The sequence below is a fragment of the Puma concolor genome, chromosome A3 (assembly GCF_028749965.1).
Source record: "Puma concolor isolate L17-30 chromosome A3, mPumCon1.1.hap2, whole genome shotgun sequence".
In the NCBI taxonomy this organism is placed as follows: domain Eukaryota; kingdom Metazoa; phylum Chordata; class Mammalia; order Carnivora; family Felidae; genus Puma; species Puma concolor.
Window position 1 is genome coordinate 107,436,867 of NC_141669.1, and position 24,678 is coordinate 107,461,544.

Genomic DNA, 24,678 nt, shown 5'->3' on the forward strand with positions numbered 1-24,678 from the left:
AGAGCAGCCCAAAGAATAGTACTATATTAAGCCCATTTTACACCTGGGAAACTGAGGCATGCAGCAGATGAATAACTTGCCCAGAATCACACAACTCATAAATGGTAGAAACAGGATTCAGACTTAGACAGCCTGGCTGAAGAGTCGTGGCTCCTTACCTCCCTGTACTGCTTTTAATTTCCAGAAAATCCCATAAAATGTCATGAGAAGAAGCCCATTTATCTGTCAGTTACAATTCCCTAAAAATAACTGATTTATCACGTTATGCACATGCAAAGCAGCCACCCCCCCCCGCCCAGGGGAGTGAGATACATGATAAACATTGGGACAGGGTGAAACAGTAAGAACGAAGAGGATGTCGTGACACTGAGGACACAGAGGAACTGGCAGTGACATGTTACACACAATGCCCTTGAGAATCTAAGACCCTGGATCAGGTTGCTGTGAGGGCAGTGATATCACAGTTTAGATCTAGATTTGTAGTAGAAATCTCCTGTAAGGATTTTGACATTCCTAAGGTTTTTTTCTATGGTCCAATTACCATCTATGGATTGATGATTTATTTAATATTTAAATTAACCCTGGGGGTGCCTAGTTAGCTCAGTCTGTTAAGTGTCCACCTATGGCTCAGGTCATGATCTCATGGTTGGTAAGTTTGAGCCCAGTGTAGGGCTCTGCGCTGACAGCTCAGAGCCTGGAGCCTGTTTCGGATTCTGTGTCTTCCTCTCTCTCTCTCTCTCTGCCCCTCCCCTGCTTATGCTCTCTCTTTCTCAGAAATATGCACATAAACTTTAAAAAAGTGTAAAAAATTAAAAATAAAAATGTATCCTTAAATGAACCCTGAAAGACGATGGTGATCCCCCCATAACCAAGAGTACTCCTTGGTTGGTATGTTTGGGTTGTGAGATGGATAGGTTACTTGTAAGGAAAGAAAGTATATGTACCTGGAGCAGATGCTGTTGGTGTTCAGGTTATATCCCCTTGTTACTTATCATTTCTATAAGAACTTGCAACTTTTTGCCTGTATTTTCTCTGGCAACAGGAGCTGATAGATGGGTGGGTTGGGGGTTACCTTCCCATTAACACACCCTTCCTTGACTGCCTTCCCTTCCTTCTTTCACTTTCCTATTCTTCAACTCACCTTGTGATTATTCCCAAATAAAAGACTTGCACTCATATCTTTGCCTCATTGTTGGCTCCTGAAGGAAGGCAAATCAAGGTGAGGACCATTCAAATCCCCAGGGAATGATCAGGCTTGAATAATTAGAATGGACATCCAGAAAGTTCTCAAAGCTGCCACAGTACCACAATCTTGCCTTCTTAATTGGCTCTCTAGACTTCACAGCACCTTGCTTAAAGGGTCTTTTGGGCTTTCTTTTCACCACTGTGGAGCACATCCCCAGTATAACTGGGCCTGAGAATGGAGCTCTATTTTCTTATACAGCTTTGTGGTTGTAGAGTGACCAATGGAGCTACTCTTTCTTTGTTTTCAAAATGGCAGTGAATATAAGGTTACCAAATAAAATGCAGGGAACCAGTTGCATTTGAATTTCAGATAAACAGCAAGTCATTTGTAACTGGGTCATCCTATATGTTTATTTGCTGTATCTGACAACCTTAGTTGAATAAGAGCTCTTACTTCTAGGGGTCCTTTGAAAATTACCTGAGAATAATGCTAGGAAAAGCTTCCCAAAATGGGGTGCACTTTTTATTTGCTCCTCAGAGTCCCAAAAATGTCTTCCACATATTAAAAAACTTACTTTCAGAAAAGTATACTCCCGGGGTGCCTCGGTGGCTCAGTCAGTTAAGTGTCCAACTCCTGATTTGGGCTCAGGTCATGATCTCAGGATTTTTGAGTTTGAGCCCCACGTCGGACTCTGTGCTGACAGCGTGGAGCCTGGTTGGGATTCTGTCTCCCTCTCTTTCTGTGCCTCCCAAGCTTGCTCTTTCTCTCTCAAAATAAATAAAAATTAAAAAAAAACTTAAAAGTATACTCCATTTACACTTTAGTGGGAATGAAAGTTGCTCTTTTTACTTTGCTAAAGATATTTTTAATTTAAGCTTTATGCAGGGACCTCAAAAATGACTTTAAGGGTCAGATTGGTAACATAAATACCCAGAGAGGGATGAAGTTAGGAAAACAACAATGCAGGCTCGATGGTGGAGACTGTAGCAAACCTGAGATTGCAGGTTCCATAGAGGGGGGCAGCCACATTTTAGTGCTAGCTAACTACTGCCCCAAGGGATTGAGGATGTTGGGCTGCCAAATCTCCAAAAACTTTAAGAGAAGCCAAAACCCTTGATTTTTATGTGTAATCTCCTGGTTTTTAAATGTTGGCAAATAAATCAAAAATTCTCTAAAACACTGTTTGGGGCAGTAATGTGTGGGCCAAAGCAAATACTTTCGCGGGCTACAACTGTCCCCTGGGCTGTCAGTCTGGGACATCTGATTTATGTGGAATTCACCACTAACTAGTTTCACTTCTGTAGCAGGCCATTTTCACTCTCTAGGAGGATTATGTTTCCTCACTGATAAAGTCAGCTGCTTAAGCAAGATCAGCGGTTTGCTTATCATGTCCCAAAGAGGTTGGGATTGTTCCCAAGAGTCTTTGGGAAGTGAGGTGTGTCACCAACCACGGAGCTACTTGTGTTGCATGTTGGGGTTCAAAAAGACAGTTAAAAAAAAGAGTTCTGCTGTGAATGCAAGAATGCAGACAAAATCTCTACAATGAGAAAACTCAAAAACCCAAACCAGAAAATTCCTAACAGGAAGATGATTTTACCATTTTTTTTTTTCAGGTTAGAAATGAATGGTTCTGTCCTTCTTTAAGATTTCATGAACTAGAGAAGCCATTCAAGGTAGAGAACTGTCCTTCTGAAATCCCACCCTCATCCTCTACCTCCTTCCTCCTGTGCCAGCCCTGGAGAGTGTAGACGGTGGAGTGAGCATTTATATGTGATTGCTTTTCATTTCTCATAGCTGCATTCTTGGGATAGAGGAAAGCAAGTAGACATATATATTTCCGGCTCTTGCTGAAAACACAAACAGATGTTTAATAAATGCCACAGAAATTAACTGTTGTGAAAAATGATGATAGCCAACATTTATTTGGCAATTCACGTATGCCAGGCAATTTGCATTTATTAACTTATCTATGTCTTACCCATCTTAAAACATGAGTGTAAAACTCTAAAGATCTTCTTTTTTTTAATGTTTATTTATTTATTTTGAGAGCGAGAAAAAGAGCACGGAGCAGGGGAGGGGCAGAGAGACAGGGCAGAACCCAAGTAGGCTCCACACCATCAGCACAGAGACCGATTTGGGACTCAAACTCACCGACCACAAGATCATGACCAGAGCTGAAATTAAGAGTCAGACACTTAACTGACTGAGCCATCCAGGAGTCCCAAAACTCTAAGGATCTTTTTCCAATTCCTGTGGTTGTGGAAACTGAGGCTTGCAGAGGTTAAATACCTTGTTCAGGGATATTAATCACTTTCTCAATGCTGTGTATAAGATCCTGATCAGTGACTGATATTTCCAAGTATCATTAACTACAGCAAGAAGCCTAAGGCAAACTCTATGTTATAGTCTCAGAATATTAACTGCAATTATGCTTTGCAAATATGTTAATTATGCAAATATTAACTGCATTCTATGTTTTTATAGTTTTATCCCTTTGATTTTGAGAGGATGGACTAAGCCACCGAATATGAAACTTATTAGGAAATATGAGCCTTGAGCAAAACTCAGGAGCATAAATAAAGGGGCTTGAATTTTAAGCAAAAATTAAAACTCCTAAAAACCTTTTAAGATGGAAGGAAACTAACCAAGAAACACTGAGTGGAGAGCAGTTTGTCATGCATTGTGTTATGAATAAGGGATTTATTGCAGTAGATGATTTAGTTAACATTTTAATAATTGACAATTGTTATAATATTTAAGGAGCCATATAAACACCTCTACTCATAAACAGCGCATCCATCTGAAACCCTATTAGATTGATTTTTGATTTACGTTTTATTCCTCTTATGAGCTTCAGGGATGATTACAGAATCATTTCTACAAATACTTAAAGTAGTGAAGGAAATATCAATGATAAATATAAATGCTAGTGTAATATAAAACAGGTAGTCTCATTAGGTGAAATTTCCATCTTGCAAGAGAAGTAAAACATCTCTGACTTCTCACAGAGCAAATTAACAAAATGCTTACTATGCCACAGAGGCTTTTAGGACATTATCATAGAAATCTCTCTGTTTTTTTTTTTTTTTAATTTTTTTTTTCAACGTTTATTTATTTTTGGGACAGAGAGAGACAGAGCATGAACGGGGGAGGGGCAGAGAGAGAGGGAGACACAGAATCGGAAACAGGCTCCAGGCTCTGAGCCATGAGCCCAGAGCCTGACGCAGGGCTTGAACTCACGGACCGCGAGAAATCTCTCTGGTTTTATGCACAGTGGCTGTAATGAAATTTTATTTCAGCCTCCATGGAACTACATTAGCTCCTTTGCTTCATTTAAACATGAGAAATCAAGAGGAAGGAGGAGATTGAGTTACTAATTCATCCCTTTGCTTCTGACTGTTATATGTCCACGCGCCACATGAGGGAGTGCCAGGACCTCAAATAGAAAGAAATTAAACCCACCTAAGGCGTTCTAGGAATGCTCAGCATATTAGCAAATTCTTAGTAAAGTGTCAAAAAAAAAAAAAAAAAGAAAGAAAAGAAAAAAGAAAAAAAGATTTTAAAAGAAATTCCTGCCCCTGGATGCAATTAGAGGCTACCACACAGGATTTGATAGGCCATAAAACCATTAAATCTAAACACTTTCTTTTTGAGCCTAAAAGGCTAGAACATTCCAAAGTGAAGTTTTGGGACTTGGCTATGACTTGACCACCTATTACGATGCAGGTGGAAGAGATGGCAGAGTAGCACAAAGAGCCATACAGACCCCAAAGAACTGAATTAGGGCATAGGTGAGAGCTTTAGCTGTTGAATTTTCTGGATTTTCCGAGATTAAGTGATCGATTTTGACATTGAGTGAAAGACCATTCAGCAAGAAAAATTGTCATTTCCTTTGCTCCAGACCCAAATGATATATTTTTGAAAGCTGTATTGATTTATATATTTATGTGTTGTACTAGGTGACCGAGCAGATATACATTTCAGCATACCTATGAGGAAAATATCCCATTATTCTTAATTTTACCTAAATACAGGAAAGCATGAGATTTCTTTATGAAGCTTTTTTTTTTTTCCCCTGAAGTGAGTGAGTGCCTTTTATGCACCAGATACTGGACTTTACAGCCCCATCATTAATCCTCACAATAGACCTGTGATGTAATTATCATTTATCATTCCCCTCATTTGACAGTGGAGGAGAAGGACGCCCTTGACCAAAGTCTAGGGCTGGCCCATGATCAAGATGGGGCTTGAACAGCAATCTGCCCTCTAGAGTCTGATCCAGTTATTTGTCTTAATCCATTAACAAAACTAAGGAGGGATAAGAAGAAAGGACAGTTCACTAAAACTTTGTCCAAATTATATCATTAAACATTTGGAAGAGAATACCTCTTTGCTTCATTGTAGTAAAAATAAACCAATTTTCACCTTTATTTTCAACCTATTTCAGCTCAATTTTATGTTTTGGACATTCTTTTCCCACAATCAAAATTCAGTGGACATGCTCATTCCGCACACACAACTCACACACAACACATAAGCATAGACACACACACACATATACATATATATACATTCACACATATTAAAAGATTATGGACCTTTTTTATATATATACATAGGTATACAAAATATATAAAATGTATGTATGTGCATAGATATATCAAAATTTTATATCTAAAAATTTTCCAAGAAATGGTAGATTCGGGATTGAAACCACTTTGCAGTAGGACAAACTTCAATCAAAAACAGCTAGTAAAAAATTAGCCTCTCACTACATTAAAGACCAACATCAAGTGGTATGATTTTTAGTATCTCGCACCAGAATTTAAGCTATCGGGCAGCTTTCTTGAGAGCATGAGATTGCTTCTTCTCAAATTATAAGTGTGACTGATGACATTAAAGCATGATAATCCAGAAGTCAGAGGCTCGTGTGTGTGTTTCAACACCGAGGTTGTTATACTGAGGGAGGTTAATTGAGGTCAAGTGCAGGCTTGATCTGCCTTGAAACCATCATAAAAGGCATCTCACTATGGTGTGGTCTCTATGTGATCTGCCAGTTATATGCCAGGACCTGACAACTTAATAAAATGACAGAATAATAACCTGGGGATCATTACAGTAAAGTTAATGTTTTAGTCTAATGCAGAGTTCTACCCCAGAGACACGGTGGAAGCAAGAAAGGGAGGGCACAGATGTCATTGGGACTAGTTATTTCTTGAAAATCTTTCGATGCAGACAAAAAGAGCTCTCAAAGTTAGTGACAGTGTGATCACTCAAGGTTAAACTGCTCCAGATTTAGACAATGGACCATCTTGAAAGCACTGGAAAGATGAAATCTGGTTTTCTGGCCTTTCTTGGCAGTGTTGAAATTGCTTAAGTTCCCTAAATCATAAATTAAGATTTGTTTGACCACTTCTAAGTATTTCACACATAATTATAGTGGAAGTTTCAAAACATTATTTTTCTAAGTAATCTCAAATTGTAATTTTAGACGTGCAGACAATAAATAATTTTTACTCCATCTTTAACAACTCTGTAAATGGCAGTTCCTGTGTGAAGAAAGGTGGGCACACCCAGTGGGTGTTAGGGTGCACATTTATGCAAACACCTTAGTGTGTCAGACCCTGAGTTTTGAGCCACACAACTGCTTGGTACTTTGTCATTGCATATTTTCCCCATTGCACAATGACTTCCTGTGCAGAGGACAGAATGCGTTTTCTCAACATTTTCAGCACAGCTGTCTTGGTGACTAAGTTTTGCAGGAGCTTTTTAATCAAATGCACCTAAAAATAACTTTAGTCACTTTAATCATGTTATCCTTTTTTCCTTTAAAAACACAATTTTGGAAACATAACTCACCTTTCCCATAAAAGAGAACTATTTTCAAAGAAATAACTTGGACCCAAAGTAGCACATTGCTTAACCATTCTGCTCTAATCTGGAAATATGATTGACCCACATGAATTAATGTTTCAAATAATAGACGTTTACTGCCATTGGTAACTAATAGTTTACAATTTCCTCTGTGGTGGTGGTGGTGGTAGCTGTGGATGAACATCATCCTCAAATGTATTATAATTCCCCTCCCTGTCAAGCCTAGCATGATAAGCTTTAGTTTTACTTGGTGATTCAGCATCTTATCTATATGTGTAAGATTGTTGGACAATACATTAAACATTTGGAAGCTATTTTATAATTGGTGAACTATCTCATCTTTCAGTAACTTCCCTCTCTCTTATCTTCTGCAATTTTATTTTTATTTTGTTGTTAATATTTGTTTCTAACCCCAAATCTAGGAAGCTGGGCAAGTCCTAGATAAGCAAGGTTTTTAGATACGTCTGATGATGGGGCACCTGGTGGCTCACCTGGTTGAGTATCCACTCTTGATTCTGGCTCAGGTCATGATCCCAGGGTCATGGGATGGAGTCCCTAGTTGGACTTCATGCTGAGCATGGAACCTGCTTAAGATTCTCTCTCTCTCTCCCTCCCTCCCCCTGCACCTCTCCTCTGCTTGAGTGCTCTCCCTCACGTGCTCTCTCTCTCTCTCTCTCGGTATATGTGTATATATATATAGATATATATACATATACGTATGTATATATATACGTGTATATATGTATATATACATATATATGTGTGTATATATATGTATATATATGAGTCTCTTGGCACATTATGTATATATATGTATATATTATGTATATATATGAGTCTCTTGGCACATTTAACCATTACCATATATATATATGGTGTGTGTATATATATATATATATATATATATATATATATATATATATGGTATATATGGTGTATATGGTATATGATATATATGGTATATATATGGTATATATATATATATATATATATATATATATATATATATATGGTGTGTGTCCCTTCAACTAGTAAGGGATGAATGCATAAGAAATAAGAAAATGTGGCAGATTTACCTGTGCCCTCCTCAAAGGGCCAACAATGCAGAAGACAGACAGATTCATTGGCAAGATGTTTCTGGCAACTGGCAAGTTGGGAGCCAGACACTACCCACCCTACCACCACTGGTCAGTTTGCTGTAAGTCCTAGCTTTACTTATGCCATCAGTTATATCCAACTAACTTGAATGAGTCCTTGAGAAAGAAAATATCCACCTCATTGTTCTAAAAGTATAGTCCACAAAACAAAAGCATTAGCATCACTCAGGAGCTTGTTAGAAATGTTAGATTTCACATCCCACGCCAGAACTACTAAACCAGAATCTGAATTTTACCAACATCATCACATGATTTCTATGTATATCTGAGCTTGAGAAGCACCAGACAGAACCTAGAATGAAAGTCTTTGGTGGCTCCCAGCCAATGATGTAGTTTAAATCCTCAAAGATGAAACAGTGTTGGATGTAGCATGAATATCATTCCCACCTGAAGACCCTATAAGATCTTCTGAAAGCCTGTTGATATCAGGGTGACTTGAAACCAAGGAGAGGAATGTGTACAAAGTGGTTTTGGATTAAAGAATTTGGACAGGTAGGCTTAGTGTCCCCTAAAATTTAAGTCCACAGAAATGTACATTTTTATTAAGGCTTGCTTGATGGAAAGCAAAACACTGCCAAGATGTACAAGCGCAATTGCATTTCTTAGCCATACAGGGGATTCTGCCAGTTCATGCCACTTTGCAAAGCTACTTACTTGTTCTAGCCCAATTAAATCACTGTACATTGGAGCTTAGGGTTTGTATCAACTCCAGAAGTGGTTACATTGATATCTAAGATGAGTTGATGTAAATAAACCTCAGTGGTTGATTATAGGTTCCATAGTGTAGGAAATTGAGTTAGATCTACTGAATGGCAGTTTGGGGAGGCAGAACTACATTTGACTAAGGTCAAATCTTATACCAGATTATTGAAGACCCTTGTAGCATTTCCCCAGACTAGGGCATGTGATTTGACTCTAATAAGAAATTTGTTGTGGGTGGGTTCTAGGATAACTTTTATTCTGTTAACCAGAACGCACAAATGTTTTTCACTGGCCCATAGCCAGTGTGGGAGGGACGGGATTGTGGGTGATAGTAAACAATGATATTAAATGCATTTATTTTCATATTATTATACTTATGGTTTTATTGCAATAAAGCAAAGAAAAAAAATATAGTGAGAATTTCTTCCGGTACTGCTGTTGTTGTCTTACTAAGGAAATGCTGACAGCCTCAGATCTACTCTGCAGACTCTCCTCAGAAATCTGTAGACAGATAAGGGATAGAGGTGGGGAGTGGGGAAAGTCATGTTTTTGTTGCATCTCTCGTATTATTTTCTGTTGTCTTGTCCCTGGATTTTCAAAGGAATGTACACCCTGGGAATGTAGGAATTATCTGCTTTGATATTCTCTTCTTATATCAGCCCTATCATGGAGTTCCTTGGCCTGGAAAAGATTCCTCTCTCCTTTGAGAGCTTTCTTGTTTAAGGGAGTGAGCATTTGACACTCTCTTTGCAAAGAGGAATGGGTGTCTTGATCATCAAAACCAATGCTGGGAAAAGCTGGGTGTAGAGAAGATGATGAGTAATGATAAGAAATCCAGGTCCTTGTCAAAATTCTGAGTTTATAAGGCTACCTAGGACTTCTTTTCCCATGTAGTGTTAGGCATTCTCTCACTTAACCCTTTAAAATTGCATGGCTTCAGAGTTTACACAGAAAATGTTCACAAACCTTGCCTCAGTGTTGACTGTCTAGCAGTGTTATGAAGCAGACAAGATAGCAGCTGTGGTTACAGATATTTTGCAGATGAAGTGTGCCTCATGGATGGCCAGCCTGGGACAGTAGCCCAGGCTTTCTGACTCTCAATCCATTATAGCTTGTTGTTTTTTCAAGAAATACATATTATTACCTAGGTCATTTCCAGGGCTTTATCTTCAATGCTTTATAATTTTTTAAATGTTTATTTTGAGAGAGAGAGAGAAAGAGAGAGACAGAGCATGAGTGGGGAAGAGACAGAGAGAAAGAGACAAAGAAACAGAGAGACAGAGGAGACCCAAAACTTGAAGTGGGCTCCAGGTTCCATGTTGTCAGCACAGAGCCTGACATGGGGCTCGAACCCACAAACTGGGGGATCATGACCTGATCCATAGTTGGACACTTAACCGACTGAGCTACTCAAGTGCCCCTATCTTTGATGCTTTAATGTCTACAACCTTACTAATGTCTCTTTTAGTGATATGTGTGTGTGTATCTCACATGCATTTTTTAAAAAATTTTTTTAATGTTTATTTATTTTTGAGACAGAGAGAGACAGAGCATGAACGGGGGAGGGTCAGAAAGAGGGAGACACAGAATCTGAAACAGGCACCAGGCTCTGAGCTGTCAGCACAGAGCCCGACGCGGGGCTCGAACTCACAGACCGCGAGATCATGACCTGAGCCGAAGTTGGCCGCTTAACAGACTGAGCCACCCAGGCACCCCTCATATGCATTTTTTATAACAATGGCATAATGTATTACTGCTGTCTCTAAATAAAGAAGAAGAAAAAATTAAAATATGAATACATCTAGAGCATTAAAGGTTTAGGTTTTTATTCTTGAAAATATATCTTAGGGATGATAAAAGAGGGAGTGAGTGAAAGTAAGGAAACAGAGTCGTGGGATGTCATATGGGATCAGTGTTTACTTGATTGTGTATCCTCCTGGATATTGTATCTCTAGGATATGCTGGCTATAATGAAAGCCAAGATTTTTAGACTTGGATCAACATTACGGACTTTCATCTTGGGCAAGGGCCAGGCCTTGTCTTTACCACCTCAGATGTGATCTCCATTTTGCTAGGAGTTATGAAAATGCAACATATGCTGGAGTCTTCTGTTGCTACACCGCAAGCTGGACACACAGCTCCATGCAAGTGAACCACTGTCCCTTGTAAAATGAAATCTAACAGTTGCTGCTTTTGAGAGCAGGTCAGAGTTTCATTGCAGAAAATTAATATGGAGTGAAAACGGGCTTCAAAAACATTTATGCACTGGACTAGGATAACTCTAATTAGAATTTTATAACAAAGTCTGACTATGCCAAGTGATTTATAAAATTAAAAAGCTTGTAGTTTTTGTCCCCAAAGAGCAATGTGGGCTAGAAGGGCATTTTCTTTATTTATCAGGCAAAAATGACATTTGAAACATTTAGCAACCAGTACAACGAAAGACTTTAACCAATTAGAAGAGATGCTCAGATGCTGGTTTCTAGTTCTCTAACAGCATTCTGGATGCCCAGCAGCCCTGCCAGGCATTAACATTTGAATTTCTGGGTTGTAGGGTTGGGGGTCCAGGGATTCCTTGAGGAGAGAAGAGAATGATGCCACATTGAAGGGACTCAAGAAGGAGGGTCATTTCCTTCAGAGCCATGGTTATTTGCCAGTTAGAATGGAAGTGTTTCAATATTTTAACAGGCAAAGTTGTGATTGTCTCTCTGAATGGTCCTTGCAAAATCCCAGGGTGCTCTATCTCATTCAACATAAAACTGTGTTGAAAACCATAGATGTAATTCATCCATAATTGTCTTTTTTTTTATCACAGCATATGATCACAGGTGAATGGGGATCACAGTGGGCAGTAATATATGTTCCAAGGAGCATGAAGCCTTCTAAGTTTTGCTCCTGTTCTCTCCTAGGAGTAATATATAGTCTCAACTCGTAGTATGTCAGCACAGGCTCTGAAATTCTCTCTGCATCCAGCATTTTCTCCTGAAGTAAAATCACCAAATATTTATTAAATGCCTACAGCTGGAAACATTGGTAACTTAGAAGTTTAAAGGTCCTGATTCTCAAAATTTCAGCCCCATATGATTTAATCATTGAAAAATAAACATTGAGCACCAATAGCTTCAGGAACCATTAGTATCAAAGCAGTAGACTCAGGAAATAGATGGCATGAACTAGCTTTGCTTTTCTCTGGACATACCCACCCAAGGGGACTAGACAAAAGGTTTGTGAAGGTCAACACCTCTTGCAAGTTTGATAGCTTAACGATTTTAATGGTCTTTGTGGAGTGTCTGTAGATATTTCTTATGAATTCAAGATCTTTTTGAGGATTCTTGATCTTTATTGACAGAGGAGCCGCTCACCAACATGATGCCTTTATATACACTACAAAAAGTTGTCCTATCATTTGATGGTCCTCTTAGCTGAACCCCTTTGTGTAGCTACACTCTGTACTGCAGTATGTGGCAGGCCCTACACCCTGGTTTCCATTTCCATGCCTTCCCAGAGCTGTTGGCATGGTAGCATCCTTCAGGGATATGGCAAACCTACTCCCTTTGGGGATGATGGCTCTGAAGAATTGGGAGAACGCATTTATCTATGCTTGATACCAGAGAGTCTTTTGGGCATCTAAGAATTCTATCTAGAAAGATCATTGCCCTGCAGAAGTAGTCAGACATGCTGGGTCCTCATCCCACTCAGCTCTCCATTTCTGTGCCATCTTAGAGCACATCCTCTTCAGGGCATATTTTCTCTGTGATAAATTGATGGTTAGGGGATTCTGACCCAGTCAGCGTTCCCTGGTGTTCCTTCCAAACAGCAGTAGATGACCTGGAGCTATTTTCCATATTTATAAATCTTAATGAAAATCAGACAATGGTCTAGATGTGCATATGTGTTATTACTTAATAAGATGTGGGTTGTGACAATATTTTGCAAGTCATGAGCCTCTTGAGAGCAATTCTCAAGGCACACTTGGAGGGAACAAATTAGCTGCCCACAGACAAGATAATCTCCAGTTTAGGTCTTCTTTATCTGAACTCTCACCTGAACCACAGGAACGCAGCACCTACCATAGGAAAAGTAACATTTGTGCAGAACAAAATCCATTTTATTACCGTGTGGACTTAGAATTTTACTACCCAATGATAATGCTACCACTTAAATTTCAAAGTGTGGTACAGGGGACTGGCAGCATCAGCACCTTTGGGAACTGGTTGGAAAGGCAAATTCTCAGGCCCCATCTCAGACCTACTGAACTAGAAATTCTGGGGGAATGTTTGCACACTATGTTTTCACAAACACTGAAGGGAGATTTGAAAATGCACAGAAGCGTTTTAGCTTCTCAAAGTTGTATCTTAAACAGCACATCACTTGATCTCAACATCACCCAAGGAGTGTCACTTGGACAACTACTTTTACTGCCATTTGATATATGTCAGGCACACAGATAAGTTGAATGACCCAGGGTCATATGATTAGTTTACATATGGTTAGAGACATATTGTCTCTTGCCATGTTTGGTATTTGGCATACAAACATTGTATCAGTTTCTCCTCCACTAAAGATGACCCCAATTCTACTGCCTTTTACCCTTTTTTCAGTGAAAAGCTTATCCCCCATGTTCTTCCCAGTTCTCTAAGACTATTGGTTAGGTGAATCTATCTAATTTATTACTTATTTTTCACTTTCACTGTGCTCATTTCTTGATATCTTGCTCAAAAGGTTGTGAGGGAGCTGCTATGTACTTGGGATGTCTAGCATACATATTTTATAATATTAAAAAGTACAACATAAACGGGAGAATGCACCCTTAACAAAATGTTTGAAGATAAAAGTTAAAAAGTTAAAAACGAAGAAAATAATTAAACTCTCCAACCTCTCATTAACAAGTAGTTTGTTTAGGTTTATAAACCAATAATCACACTGGTACAAATGTGGAATTATATGTGTCATTTTGTAGACTTTTCAAAAATATATCTTGAAATTCTTTCTGTATCCACAAATAATATTATTCTTTTATAACTGTAATAGAAACAGAATATGTACATAGAAAGAGAGGCAAAGGTAGGGGGATTTATTTGTGGACCCTGGCAAGTCTAAAACCTAAAGGGTAAGCTGTCAGGTTGGAGACCTAGAGAAGAGTTCATGTTGCAGTTTGGGTCTGAAGGCAGTCTGCTAACAGAATCCTCAGGGAAAGCCTTCAATTGATTGGATGATCCCTATTCACCTTATGGAGAGTAATCTACCTTACTTAAAATCTACCTATTTGAACGTTAGTCTCCTTAAAACATACCTTCACAGCAACAACCAGATGTATTTGAGCAAATTCTGGAAACCATCACTTAGCCAAGTTGACACACAAAATTAAACACCACAAACATATTGCCTTTAATGGGTGTGTACCTTTCATTTTATATATGTACTGCAGTGTATCCAATCCCCTAAGGTTGGAGATTCAGGTTGTTCCAAATTTTTTCATCCCTACCCATAGTACATCTTTGGCTATTTGACTCATTTTTCTCTTCAAGATCAATTCGGAGTGTAGAAAGGAAAGCATATTTCTAATTATTTAAAGAACTGACTTCTTATTGCCAAATTGCTCTTGTAGATGTTTCCACCCCCTTGAGCCACAGCCTGAAGGCTTTGGAGTGAGGAAGAATGCTGGGCTTGCCTTTATCTTCTTTCTTCCTCAGCCTGCAGGTCACTGGGAACCGGGATGATGCTGAGTTCCTGGTCCACTTCCTCAATTGAAGAAGTGGCAGAGGCCAGTCCCGAGGCACTCCGCTGGCTGCAACTGTACATTTACAAGAACCGTGAGGTCACCAAGCAGCTAGTGCAGCGGGCAGAACAAAGGGGCTACAAGGCCATATTTCTGACAGTGGACACTCCTTACCTCGGGAACCGCTTTGACGATGTGCGTAATAGGTTCAAGCTGCCACCTCAACTCAGGTAACCATGGGTCTCTGATCACCTCGGCTCCTGAACTGATCTTCTAATTCTCTTCATTTTTGTCATGTACCAGCTCCAAAGGTTTTTTCCCATGTCTATTAAGATAAAAAGAAAGATTTTCCCGTGTCTATTAAGACTAAATAGCTAAAAGAATGGAGACAAAAGAAACCACATGTTTGATTCCCTATCTCCTCCTCTATTCAGCAATGTTCCTCTTTCATTGTGGTTCATCAATGGGTCAAGATTCATTCATTCATTCACTCACTCACTCATCTAGGCAAAACCAATTTATCTAGTAATCTAAAATTAAACTGTGATGGTTTTATCAGGCCATTTAGCCTGTCTGTTAGCAAGGAATTGTCCTTTTCCCTGTAATATTTTAAGACTAGATTTATATTGTGTCAAAGCTAGGAACTCCTGGAGTTTATTGAGAAAGAATCCTCATCTCTTTAACCTGGAGGCCTTTTTTCCCCTTTGTTTTTTTCCTTACCCTAGTTCCCGCCAAAATCTGCTCTTAGGTTTTTCATATCAATATGTGACTGATAGCTTTTAGGGATAAAGCTATCTGAAAAGGAATCAAAATATTCATTTTAATGGAGGACATTTTGATGGTGGGATTTCAAGGCATCCATCCATCAGAGTATGTGAAAAGATAAAGGATTCCTTTCCAGGATCCTAGACCTCATTTTACAATGGGCCATTGCTTACTCTGTCTGTATATGAAGTGAACACTTCTAAAAGATCCAAATCCAAAAGATTCTAAATCAAATCAGCATTCCATATAAGGACAAGAACATTGTTAAAAGGTAGGAATTCCATATATGGTATAGAGTAACATGTATCTCAACCACCACGTAAGTCCATGTATAGTCTTATCTGAGTGTCACAGAACTATTATGTAGCTCTGCTGTGTCTATATCTATTTGAGTATAAACTACCATGCATAAAATTTTGCCATCATTGAATGATATGTAAATTAACTGTGTGGTGCTATCTCTGTGTTACTTCTAGGCAGATTTAGGATATTGTCTGTGTATGTGGTACCTTCAATAACCTTGACAGAGCTGTCAATAAACCTGTTCCGTGTATCCCAGACACTGGGTTACCCAAACACTCTGTCTTTCTAAGAGAACAGAAACAAAAACAAAAGTCCTGACATATTCCCACTTCTTGCCAAATCCATCAGAAGTAGATGGCTTCAAATTTCCCTAATATGAAATCTGTATTCACCTTACTTCTCTATTTTGATTACCTTATTTATTAGACTTTCTAAAATAATTAGTTTCCCGCTATTCAGGCTTCTGACAGGAAACATTCTACGTTATTTTCCCTTTGGCCATTTGAAAGAGAATTTGGTATTCCTTTTTCTCCTCCCCTCACAACGACTACTACTGACAACAACAATAATAAATAATACATTAGGGTGTTATACACCCTACTGTATACACTTGTTAATTAATTCTGGCTGATATCGCTTGCTTCTTCGGTGCCAGGGCCATTCTGTCAGGAGCAAGAGGGTTGATTTGCTTTCTCCCCCTTGTCCTTTGCTCCTGGGCTCCTGCCCAGATGACTAGAAGGACCAAGAGACAAAGGCCCTTTTCAGCTGTCCATGTGCTCAGGAGTGGCCACGACTCCCCAGCTTGTCACATCTCCCATCTGAAGATGATCAAATAATGAGCAACACATCCAGGTTACAGGGAACACAGGAAACACCCCACAGCCTGGTGCCCTGGACCCCTGGAGTGCACACTGGCCTTGTTTGTTCTCCTGGGCTTCGGGGCAGGCCAGCGCTCTCTGGTCCGCTCCTCAGCAGCTCACATTCAGCAGTCGAAGGCAGAGCGCACTAATGGGAGGCCCAGGCTTCCGCCTGAGGCCACATACAACCAAAAAGCTCATCTGTTACAGCCTGATATGAAATCAGGTTTTTTTCCGCAACTGACCTGACTCATAGAAGGTGAAGCCGGGCTTTTCAGAAGTGAGGTTTGGCAGGCGGGGGAGGCAGGAAATCCAGAGAAGAATGAGTCTGTAAAGCAGTGGCTCCTTCCAGCCCTAGCTACTTCCTCTGCTGGGGAGGAGAGGGGGAAGGGTAAACAGGGTGGGGGAGGATCCCAACTCTTGGCATCTGAGACCAGCCAGAGTTCAGGAGTTTGGTAGTCTCTGCTTGGTCTATATGCAAAACACATGTATGTGTGTATTATGAATGGCATGGAGCTTCCTGAAACTGAGGGAGAATAAGGGGAAGTCTCATCTGCTCTTGGAAGAAACAAAGAATGGGGCCAGTTCACTAGATTGATTGCTCAGGCTTTGAGGCAGGGGCCTTTTCCTCTCTCTACCCCCTGGAGATGGTTCATTTACCCTGAGTAAAGATTTGGCTCTTTAGTGCAGCACCAAGGCAGTTGAAAGAAAAGAAAAGAAATTTCCAGCCATTGACTAAGATCAAGGTAAATCATGACACCTATTCTTTTGGTGATTTGATTATAGCCCTATAGCCCTAAAAGGACTTATTAATCACACCAGCCAGAACATATCACAGGGAAGAAGATCAGATTGCCACTATCTTCCCAGGTCTGTCATGATAAAAGTGGCCTGCAGGGCTTCCCAGGAGCAGGACCCCCTTATCTCTTTTCCCTTATCACCTGGCACCCTCACCTCCATTCACTCTTCCCAGCTGTATGGGCTTGCCTACTGTTCTTTCAACATGCCAGGCTTGCTGGTTGGTGCCTTACAGCCTCAGAAATGACTCCTCTCTCCATCTTATATGTCTTTCCTCAAATCCATGCACAACTAACTTCCTCACTTCTTTTACACTTTGACATCAAGGATGGATCTACATGTCTTTCTAGTGGAAAACCCAAATAAAAACAAACAGTAGAAATCAGAATGGAGATACAGTACATTTGGGAATCCTGGGTGGGGTTAAGGGGAGAGAAAGATTTGCAAAGGAGAACTTGATACAGGGCCAACAGCCTCTAAATTCTTTGGTTAGGAAAATATTCAAAATGTAACTGTGTTAAACAAAATAATAACCTCCCAAAGACATTCATGTCCTAATCCCTGGAACCTGTGAATATGTTAAGTTACATGGCAAAATGGATTTTGCGCTTGTGATTAAGTTAAGGACCTTGAGATGGGAAGATTATCCTAGATTATTCCAGTAGGCTTAATGTAATTAAAAGTGTCCTTAGGGAAGCAGGAGTGTCAAAAGTCAGAGGAGATATGATGATAGAAGCAGAAATTGGAAGGGTATCATCAGAAGTCAGGGCATGTAGGTGTTTACAAGCTGGAAAAGGAAAGGAAAAGATTTTTCTCTAGGGCCTCTGGAAGGAAAACAGCCTTATCAACACCTTGAGTTTAGTCCAGTGAGATACATTTTGGACTTCTGACCTCCATAAATGTAGTATAATAAGTCTGTGTTATTTTAAAATCCTCGTCTGTGTCATTTTAAAGGTTTGCAGTCATTTGCTATAGCGGCAACAGGAAACAAATACAATAACAATGCTCTGCTGATTTCCTCTACCAGGTACCTTCTCAGCGAGGCCAAGTCTGATTATGATATCTAAACTTTCAGTTAAACCTCTACCAGCTCACATCCCTCTTATTCTGCTTTACCTTTTTTTTAAATTTTACATAGCTCTTATGTTCTAACATACTCCATAAATTACTTATCGATTACGTTTGTTGTTTGTTTTCTGTCTCCCCTTGCTAGAATGTCAACCCTACGTGGCCAGGTATTTTTGGTTGTCTTACCTACTGGTATCTCCTAAACATCTAAAACATATAGCAGGTGCTCAGTAAGTAATGTTGAATCCATCAATGAAAATGTACTAGATTACATGAGATTTACCCAATGAAACATGACTACTAAGATATTGAACAAGAATTTGAGCTCAAACTTAAAATCCATGCCCTGAACATTTCTTCTAACTGCCCAGAACAATGAGGAAGAAATTAGCAGGGTTATGTTCTCAATATAAATGTTTTCCTAACCAGCATTAAAAGCTAGTGGCCTATGCACAAATTTCTATATGTATTATGAATCTCTCTCCCTTTCATATTGTGTAGATATCATGGGCTCTACTGGTTATTGTTTTATATTTTGTTTCCCACCATGGAGACACAAAGCTTTGTCTTTAATGTCACACCATCAGTACTTACAGTAAATAATATTCTCAGGCATTCAAGGCACAATGAGTTTCTTACAAAGCCAGTTCTTCCCTTTGCTTTTGGGTCATTTAAACAGGGTGGGATTTGGAGAATTAAGTCCCAAGTAATTGTGTTATTACTTTGACGTTGCTCCTCTCCTTCCTTGAGAAATGGAACACTTTGGTTATCAGCAGCCACTTTAAGTGTTTCTTGTGTATATGTCATAATTCAAATAAAAATAGTATTCACGGAGGTTTCCTTCAGAAGCACTGGTAAAACACTCCATCGTGGGTCTCTGTCAAGATATCTGAAAACTTTTTCTTGGCTTCTGGCTTTGAACAACGTTTTAGAGTAACAACAAGGCTTCATTGTGCACTGAAATTTCTGTAAGGCAACATTCATTCAAGTGTTGATCTGCATTTCGCCATCCAAGAATAACAACAGTTATTTATATAATTTTATCCATGTTTCTGTTTTTTCCTATCCATTTCACCCTTCCACCCCGCCTCTGCTGAAACACTGTAGCTTGTTTGGGATGGGGGTGGGGTGCTATGCAGAGTATATATACATACAGATGTTTTTCTTCTTTTCCCCCCTGGTCTTGCTGTGGAACAGACAGACCTAACCTTTTTCTTATTAACAATATTATTTAAAAGTTCAGAATTTAATATCACTTAATACCATTTCTAGGTAATATTCTGGAATAGGTCTTCATAATAAGGGTATGTTTATAGACCAAAAGCTTAGCTTAATTCAAATGAAGATGAGCACAGAATACCAAAGGCTGTGATAAAATGTACAACCCTAAATGGTTTGATAAAAAGAAATGCCTAGCTAGGTATTTCAGCTAAAATCCAAACCAAATCTCAACAAATAGATGGGTACCAGTAAGACTCTCATGAAGTTGAAATTTTCTATGATCCTTAATGGTCAACTGAGTCAATGGTCTATAGGACAAGCTGTTCAATCCTTATTGAGAAAATGTCGCCAATGGCTTGAATAGAGTTAGGTGGGGTATGAATGTTCATGTCCTTATGAGAATGTATGCCACTTGAGCCACACAAGGAGCTATTTTAGCTGAAAGTATACTAAAAAATTAAGCCTAGTTTGTATTAAAAGAAGTCTTATGATTCTTTTGAAAAAATTCAAAATAGTGTGCCTATGTACTTTTAGGTTTATATAGAAATTGTTAGAGTCATTGCTCCAAAATCCTTTATATGTTCAATGGCAGAACTAGCAGAAAGAAAGAAAGTGTTATGACTAAGCCAGAGAATAATATACAGCTGTATTTTATCCAAATTGGAGATTGACTAGCAAGGTAATTTATAATGTGCAGAAAAACAAGGTGAATCCAGGTCACTGTCATCATTCAAAGATACCCTTTCGGAGAGATGAAGTTTGCAATTGGATTTGGGTCTGTAGGCAGCTAAGTCACAGGGGGTGATGCCATTGTATATCCAGATGGTCATCTACCCAGTTAGTGATCAAAGGTACAGGCAGAAAAAACTTTGTCTCTGGTTTAGGGAACTGCCAAACTGTAGTCAGGATATCAGGATATTAAGCCAAGAGAAAAGACTTCAGGTATAGAATGAGCCAGTAGCAGAGTCTTACCAGTATGTCAGAGAAATCCTGGTCTAAATTGGTTCAATAAAATTAGACACAGGGAGAGGCAGCAACTCAGTGAGGTTGTGTGTCAATTTGGGTTCCCCTAGGAGGAGACTGTGAGCCAGTGATTTAAATGCAAATAGTTTCTTTGGAAGATGAAGTGAATACTGAGTGGGGAAGTGGTGTCAGGGAAAGGAGGCAATGAACAAAGGGCCTGTTACCAAGACAACTCCAACTGCAGGCAACTGAAGCTCAATCCTGATTGGAAATTCTGGGATATGTAGAACCTATCTCAGGTTTAGCCTGCTTAGGGGTGAAGGAACTGGGGTATTTATATGCCAACATTCCTGACACTTCAGATCTCCTGTGTGTGTGGTTACTAGGGTTTCAGGAGCAGGAGAAAGTCACATGTATTAGATTATCCAGAGAAGCAAAATCAGTAGGACGGACACACACACACACACACACACACACACACACACACACATTATGAGGGATCCACTCACATCATTATGGAGTCTGAAAAGTCCCACAATCTGCTGTCTATGAGCTGGAGGCTCATAGACTGGTATACTTCCAGTCCAAACCAGAAGACCTGAGAACCAGGGGAGCCAATGGTGTAAGTCCCAATGTGAATCTAAAGGCCCAAGAATTAGGGGATGATAGTGTAAGTTCTGGTCCAAATCTGAAGGCTTGACAACCAGATGTTTCAACGTCCAAGGGTAGGAGATGATGGATGTTCCAGCTCAAGCACAGAGAACACATTTGTCCTTCTTCCCCTTTTTTGTTGTATTCAGGACCTGAACAGATTGGATGATGCCCACCCACATCGATGAGATGAGAGTTATCATCTTTGCTCAGTCTACTGATTTAAGTGCTAATCTCACCCAGAAACATCCACACAGACACACCCAGAAATAACATTTTACCAGCTATCTAGGTATCCTTTAGCCCAATCAAATTGGCACATAAATTAGTGGTCGTACCACAGGCAAAGAAATGAAGATCTTGGTAATTGGAAAGCTCATGCCCTGCCAGGATTGTCTGAAAGATTGGTAAATTTGAGTTGGTAGGCAGACAGCCTCAGAGGAAACAACTAAATGGAGGAGGAAAAGGCAAGAGCTGAGAACCCACATGCTGGGAAACACTTCCCACCACTCCCTGTGTCCACCATCACCACCAACAACATAATAGGAGGGCAGGAGAAAGAGTCTATAATGTTTGTCACACTTAGTCTGGAATCTTACCTCAAAACATGGGAAATATGCATGCAAGCAACCTATAGATGGTTGAAGAACATCTAATTGATTTGAAAGGCTGACATTTCATTTTTCATTGAATGAGTCTTTGTAAAATTATCTCTAACTCTGGGAAATTCTCATTTTATGTATCTTTATTTCAGAATGAAAAATTTTGAAACCAATGATTTAGCATTTTCTCCAAAGGAAAATTTTGGAGACAACAGTGGACTTGCTACATACGTATCTAAAGCAATAGACCCATCCATCAGCTGGGAGGATATTAAATGGCTGAGGGGGCTGACATCACTGCCAATTGTTGCAAAAGGCATTTTGAGAGGTTTGTGTTTTTCTCATACTGTTCTCATGATTCTTTGTAGATATGATCATGATATTTTTGAGAGAAAATAACCAGGAAAAATTAATGTGGATATCTAAGGAGACATTCCATCTCTCAATTCTCCATATTGATGTTTGTGAGTAAATATTTCCTCATTCTTAGGTAATACACTGAAGACCTTGTCTCTCATGAAGTAAGAAGTTTACCTTTTTTAAAGTGTTGGGTTTCTGTTGCCTTATCTTGGAGCCATCACTAAATCATGGAGCTTGACAAGGTGTAGGCAAAACGTCTTGAGTTCATTGTTTTGGCTAAAAGCTACAACAAGCTACTTCTAGACCAAGAAGAAACCCAAGGATGATATTATGACAGCCAGACCTCTTTCAAGAGCCTTTTCTATTTTTCTCTGTTCCTTGCAAGTACCAATGACTAGGACTGATTTTTGAGTGTGGTGAATCCCACATGAAGAATGGTTGACTACAACATTAAAATCCTCAAATATCAAGCCATGATTATTAAGAAAACTGACTGCTTCTCCAGTATCCACATGTATTCAAATCCCACAGGGAAGTACCAATGACTTGGATAATTTGGAGTATAAGTATAAATGTATTCTCCCACAGAAATGTTTTCCTGCCTTTGAAAACATTTTTTTTTAGTTAATTATATAGAAAACTGCCAAAACCTTATTATTTAAATGTGAATGTTTAAGTAAGTGGCTCTGAGATGAGATATTCTATTAACTTATCTCAGGGTCAACAACAACAACTTCTTTTTTTTTTTTTTTCAACAACTTCTAATCAAAACATTTTCATCAGATTTACTTGAATATGTGAGTCACATGGCCCCTATTTATAAAGCTGTAGACCTGCCCTTGGCTTTATCTATTTAATCTTAAGTGTGCAGAAATAAAGTTAATAAAAGTAAAAGAATGGGTCCAGCAAAGCTTTTAAATAGTGGAAATACATTTGAATCCAGACCTATCTTCATTTGTGCTTTTCAAAAATATTGTTACATTCTTTCCTGTTGATCATTGTACTAGTTCAAAATTTCTGTGGATTCCACTTCAAAGAATACTTCCTAGTGTTATAGACATCTTTAAACAACAGTTTCACTTACTTAACTGGCATACGTGTTGTCATCCATGATTGTTAGCACTACTTCCTATACCTACATTCAACTGTAGATACTATAGAATATTAACCCAAAGGTTCTGCCCCATTCATTCATGCATCTATTCAGTTACTCACGAAGGCATTCATTTTTTAAATATGCATCATGATTATTGTGTGCTGAAGTTAAAAATGATAGTAATTTGAGGTCTTTGGCCAAGAGGAGAGCCCATTCTTGTAGGAGACAGACATAAAAACAAGAATTTGGGGGCAATAAGATGTTACAAGTGCTGAGATAGAAACCTATGCGGTATTAGGGTGGGGTTTCAAATAGGGCATGGACACTTATAAAAGCAGGTTAGGGAGTTTCATTTTAGAATGACAGATAATGTTTGAGTTTTGCCACAATATCAAAAGACTCAGACTGAAATAATAGCAAAATAAAGCAGTTCTGAGTAACAATTTATAAAACATATTTGAGAACCACTGAGATTCTCAATCAGGGAAGCCACCTCATTAGATTAGTATCTTAGAAAAATCCAGCATTGTTTCATGGACCTGATGGATGGAGGTGGCAAAATTGTGGTGAGGGGGACACTTAAGAAACTTGTTGCCTGGGCAAGAGATGATTGTGGCTGACCTCAGGAAACTGAGAAGGTGGAATTGAATTAGAAAATTAATGTAGTTCCAAGTATTTAATTCATTCTCATCACAAGTGTGGCCCAGGGCAAAGGGCTTAAAACACAAAGAAGAATGAAGTCTTAGTATAGTCCCATATTTGTCTAATAGAGAACATATATAAGAATGAGGTTATTTACATTTTAAACAAGCTTTTCAATTTAGGATTCCCAATATATATCATTTTCTCCAACTCTGTCCTCTAGGATATGATGTGTGTCTATTTAATTAGACTTTACTATCGTGTGTTATGTTGCAAAATACTCTGGCTTCTAGAACTTCCTTCTGTGGTCATCTTACCTAGGACCACCACCCTCACCGTCACTTCTCTTTTATTCTCATCCATGTGAATCATATCATTTCTTTCCACATATTTCATAATGTTTTACACATAGTAGATAGCCCAAATGTTTATTGGCTAAAATCCTCAGTGAAAACTATGAGTCTATATAATTAGAGAGACCTCAAAAAGGAAGAGAAAGAGAGATGGAGCATTTGGCATTTGAAAGGAAATAGCTTATTTACAAATGTACAGTTTACATTGTCTAGTTTCTCTGTGACTATTTGTTTCATTTATTTAACAAACAAGAATTGTCTCCATGACAACAACTGCATCAAGTAGTGCAAAAGCTCAATCTTGATGGGGGTGGGTGAAGGGGGCAGTTCTGGGAAATCCAATTCTGTTTCACAGATCTTC

The 24,678-nt window shown here is 39.0% G+C and overlaps 1 protein-coding gene across 1 annotated transcript in view; it reads left to right on the top strand.

Moving 5' to 3' along the window:
- Positions 1-24,678, top strand: part of HAO1 (hydroxyacid oxidase 1) — a 45,859-nt gene that overhangs the window by 8,967 nt on the left and 12,214 nt on the right. Inside the window, exons 3-4 of the mRNA XM_025932406.2 lie at positions 14,613-14,868; positions 22,019-22,194. Coding sequence (XP_025788191.2) covers positions 14,613-14,868; positions 22,019-22,194 — 432 coding nt within the window. The remainder of the gene's footprint in view (positions 1-14,612; positions 14,869-22,018; positions 22,195-24,678) is intronic.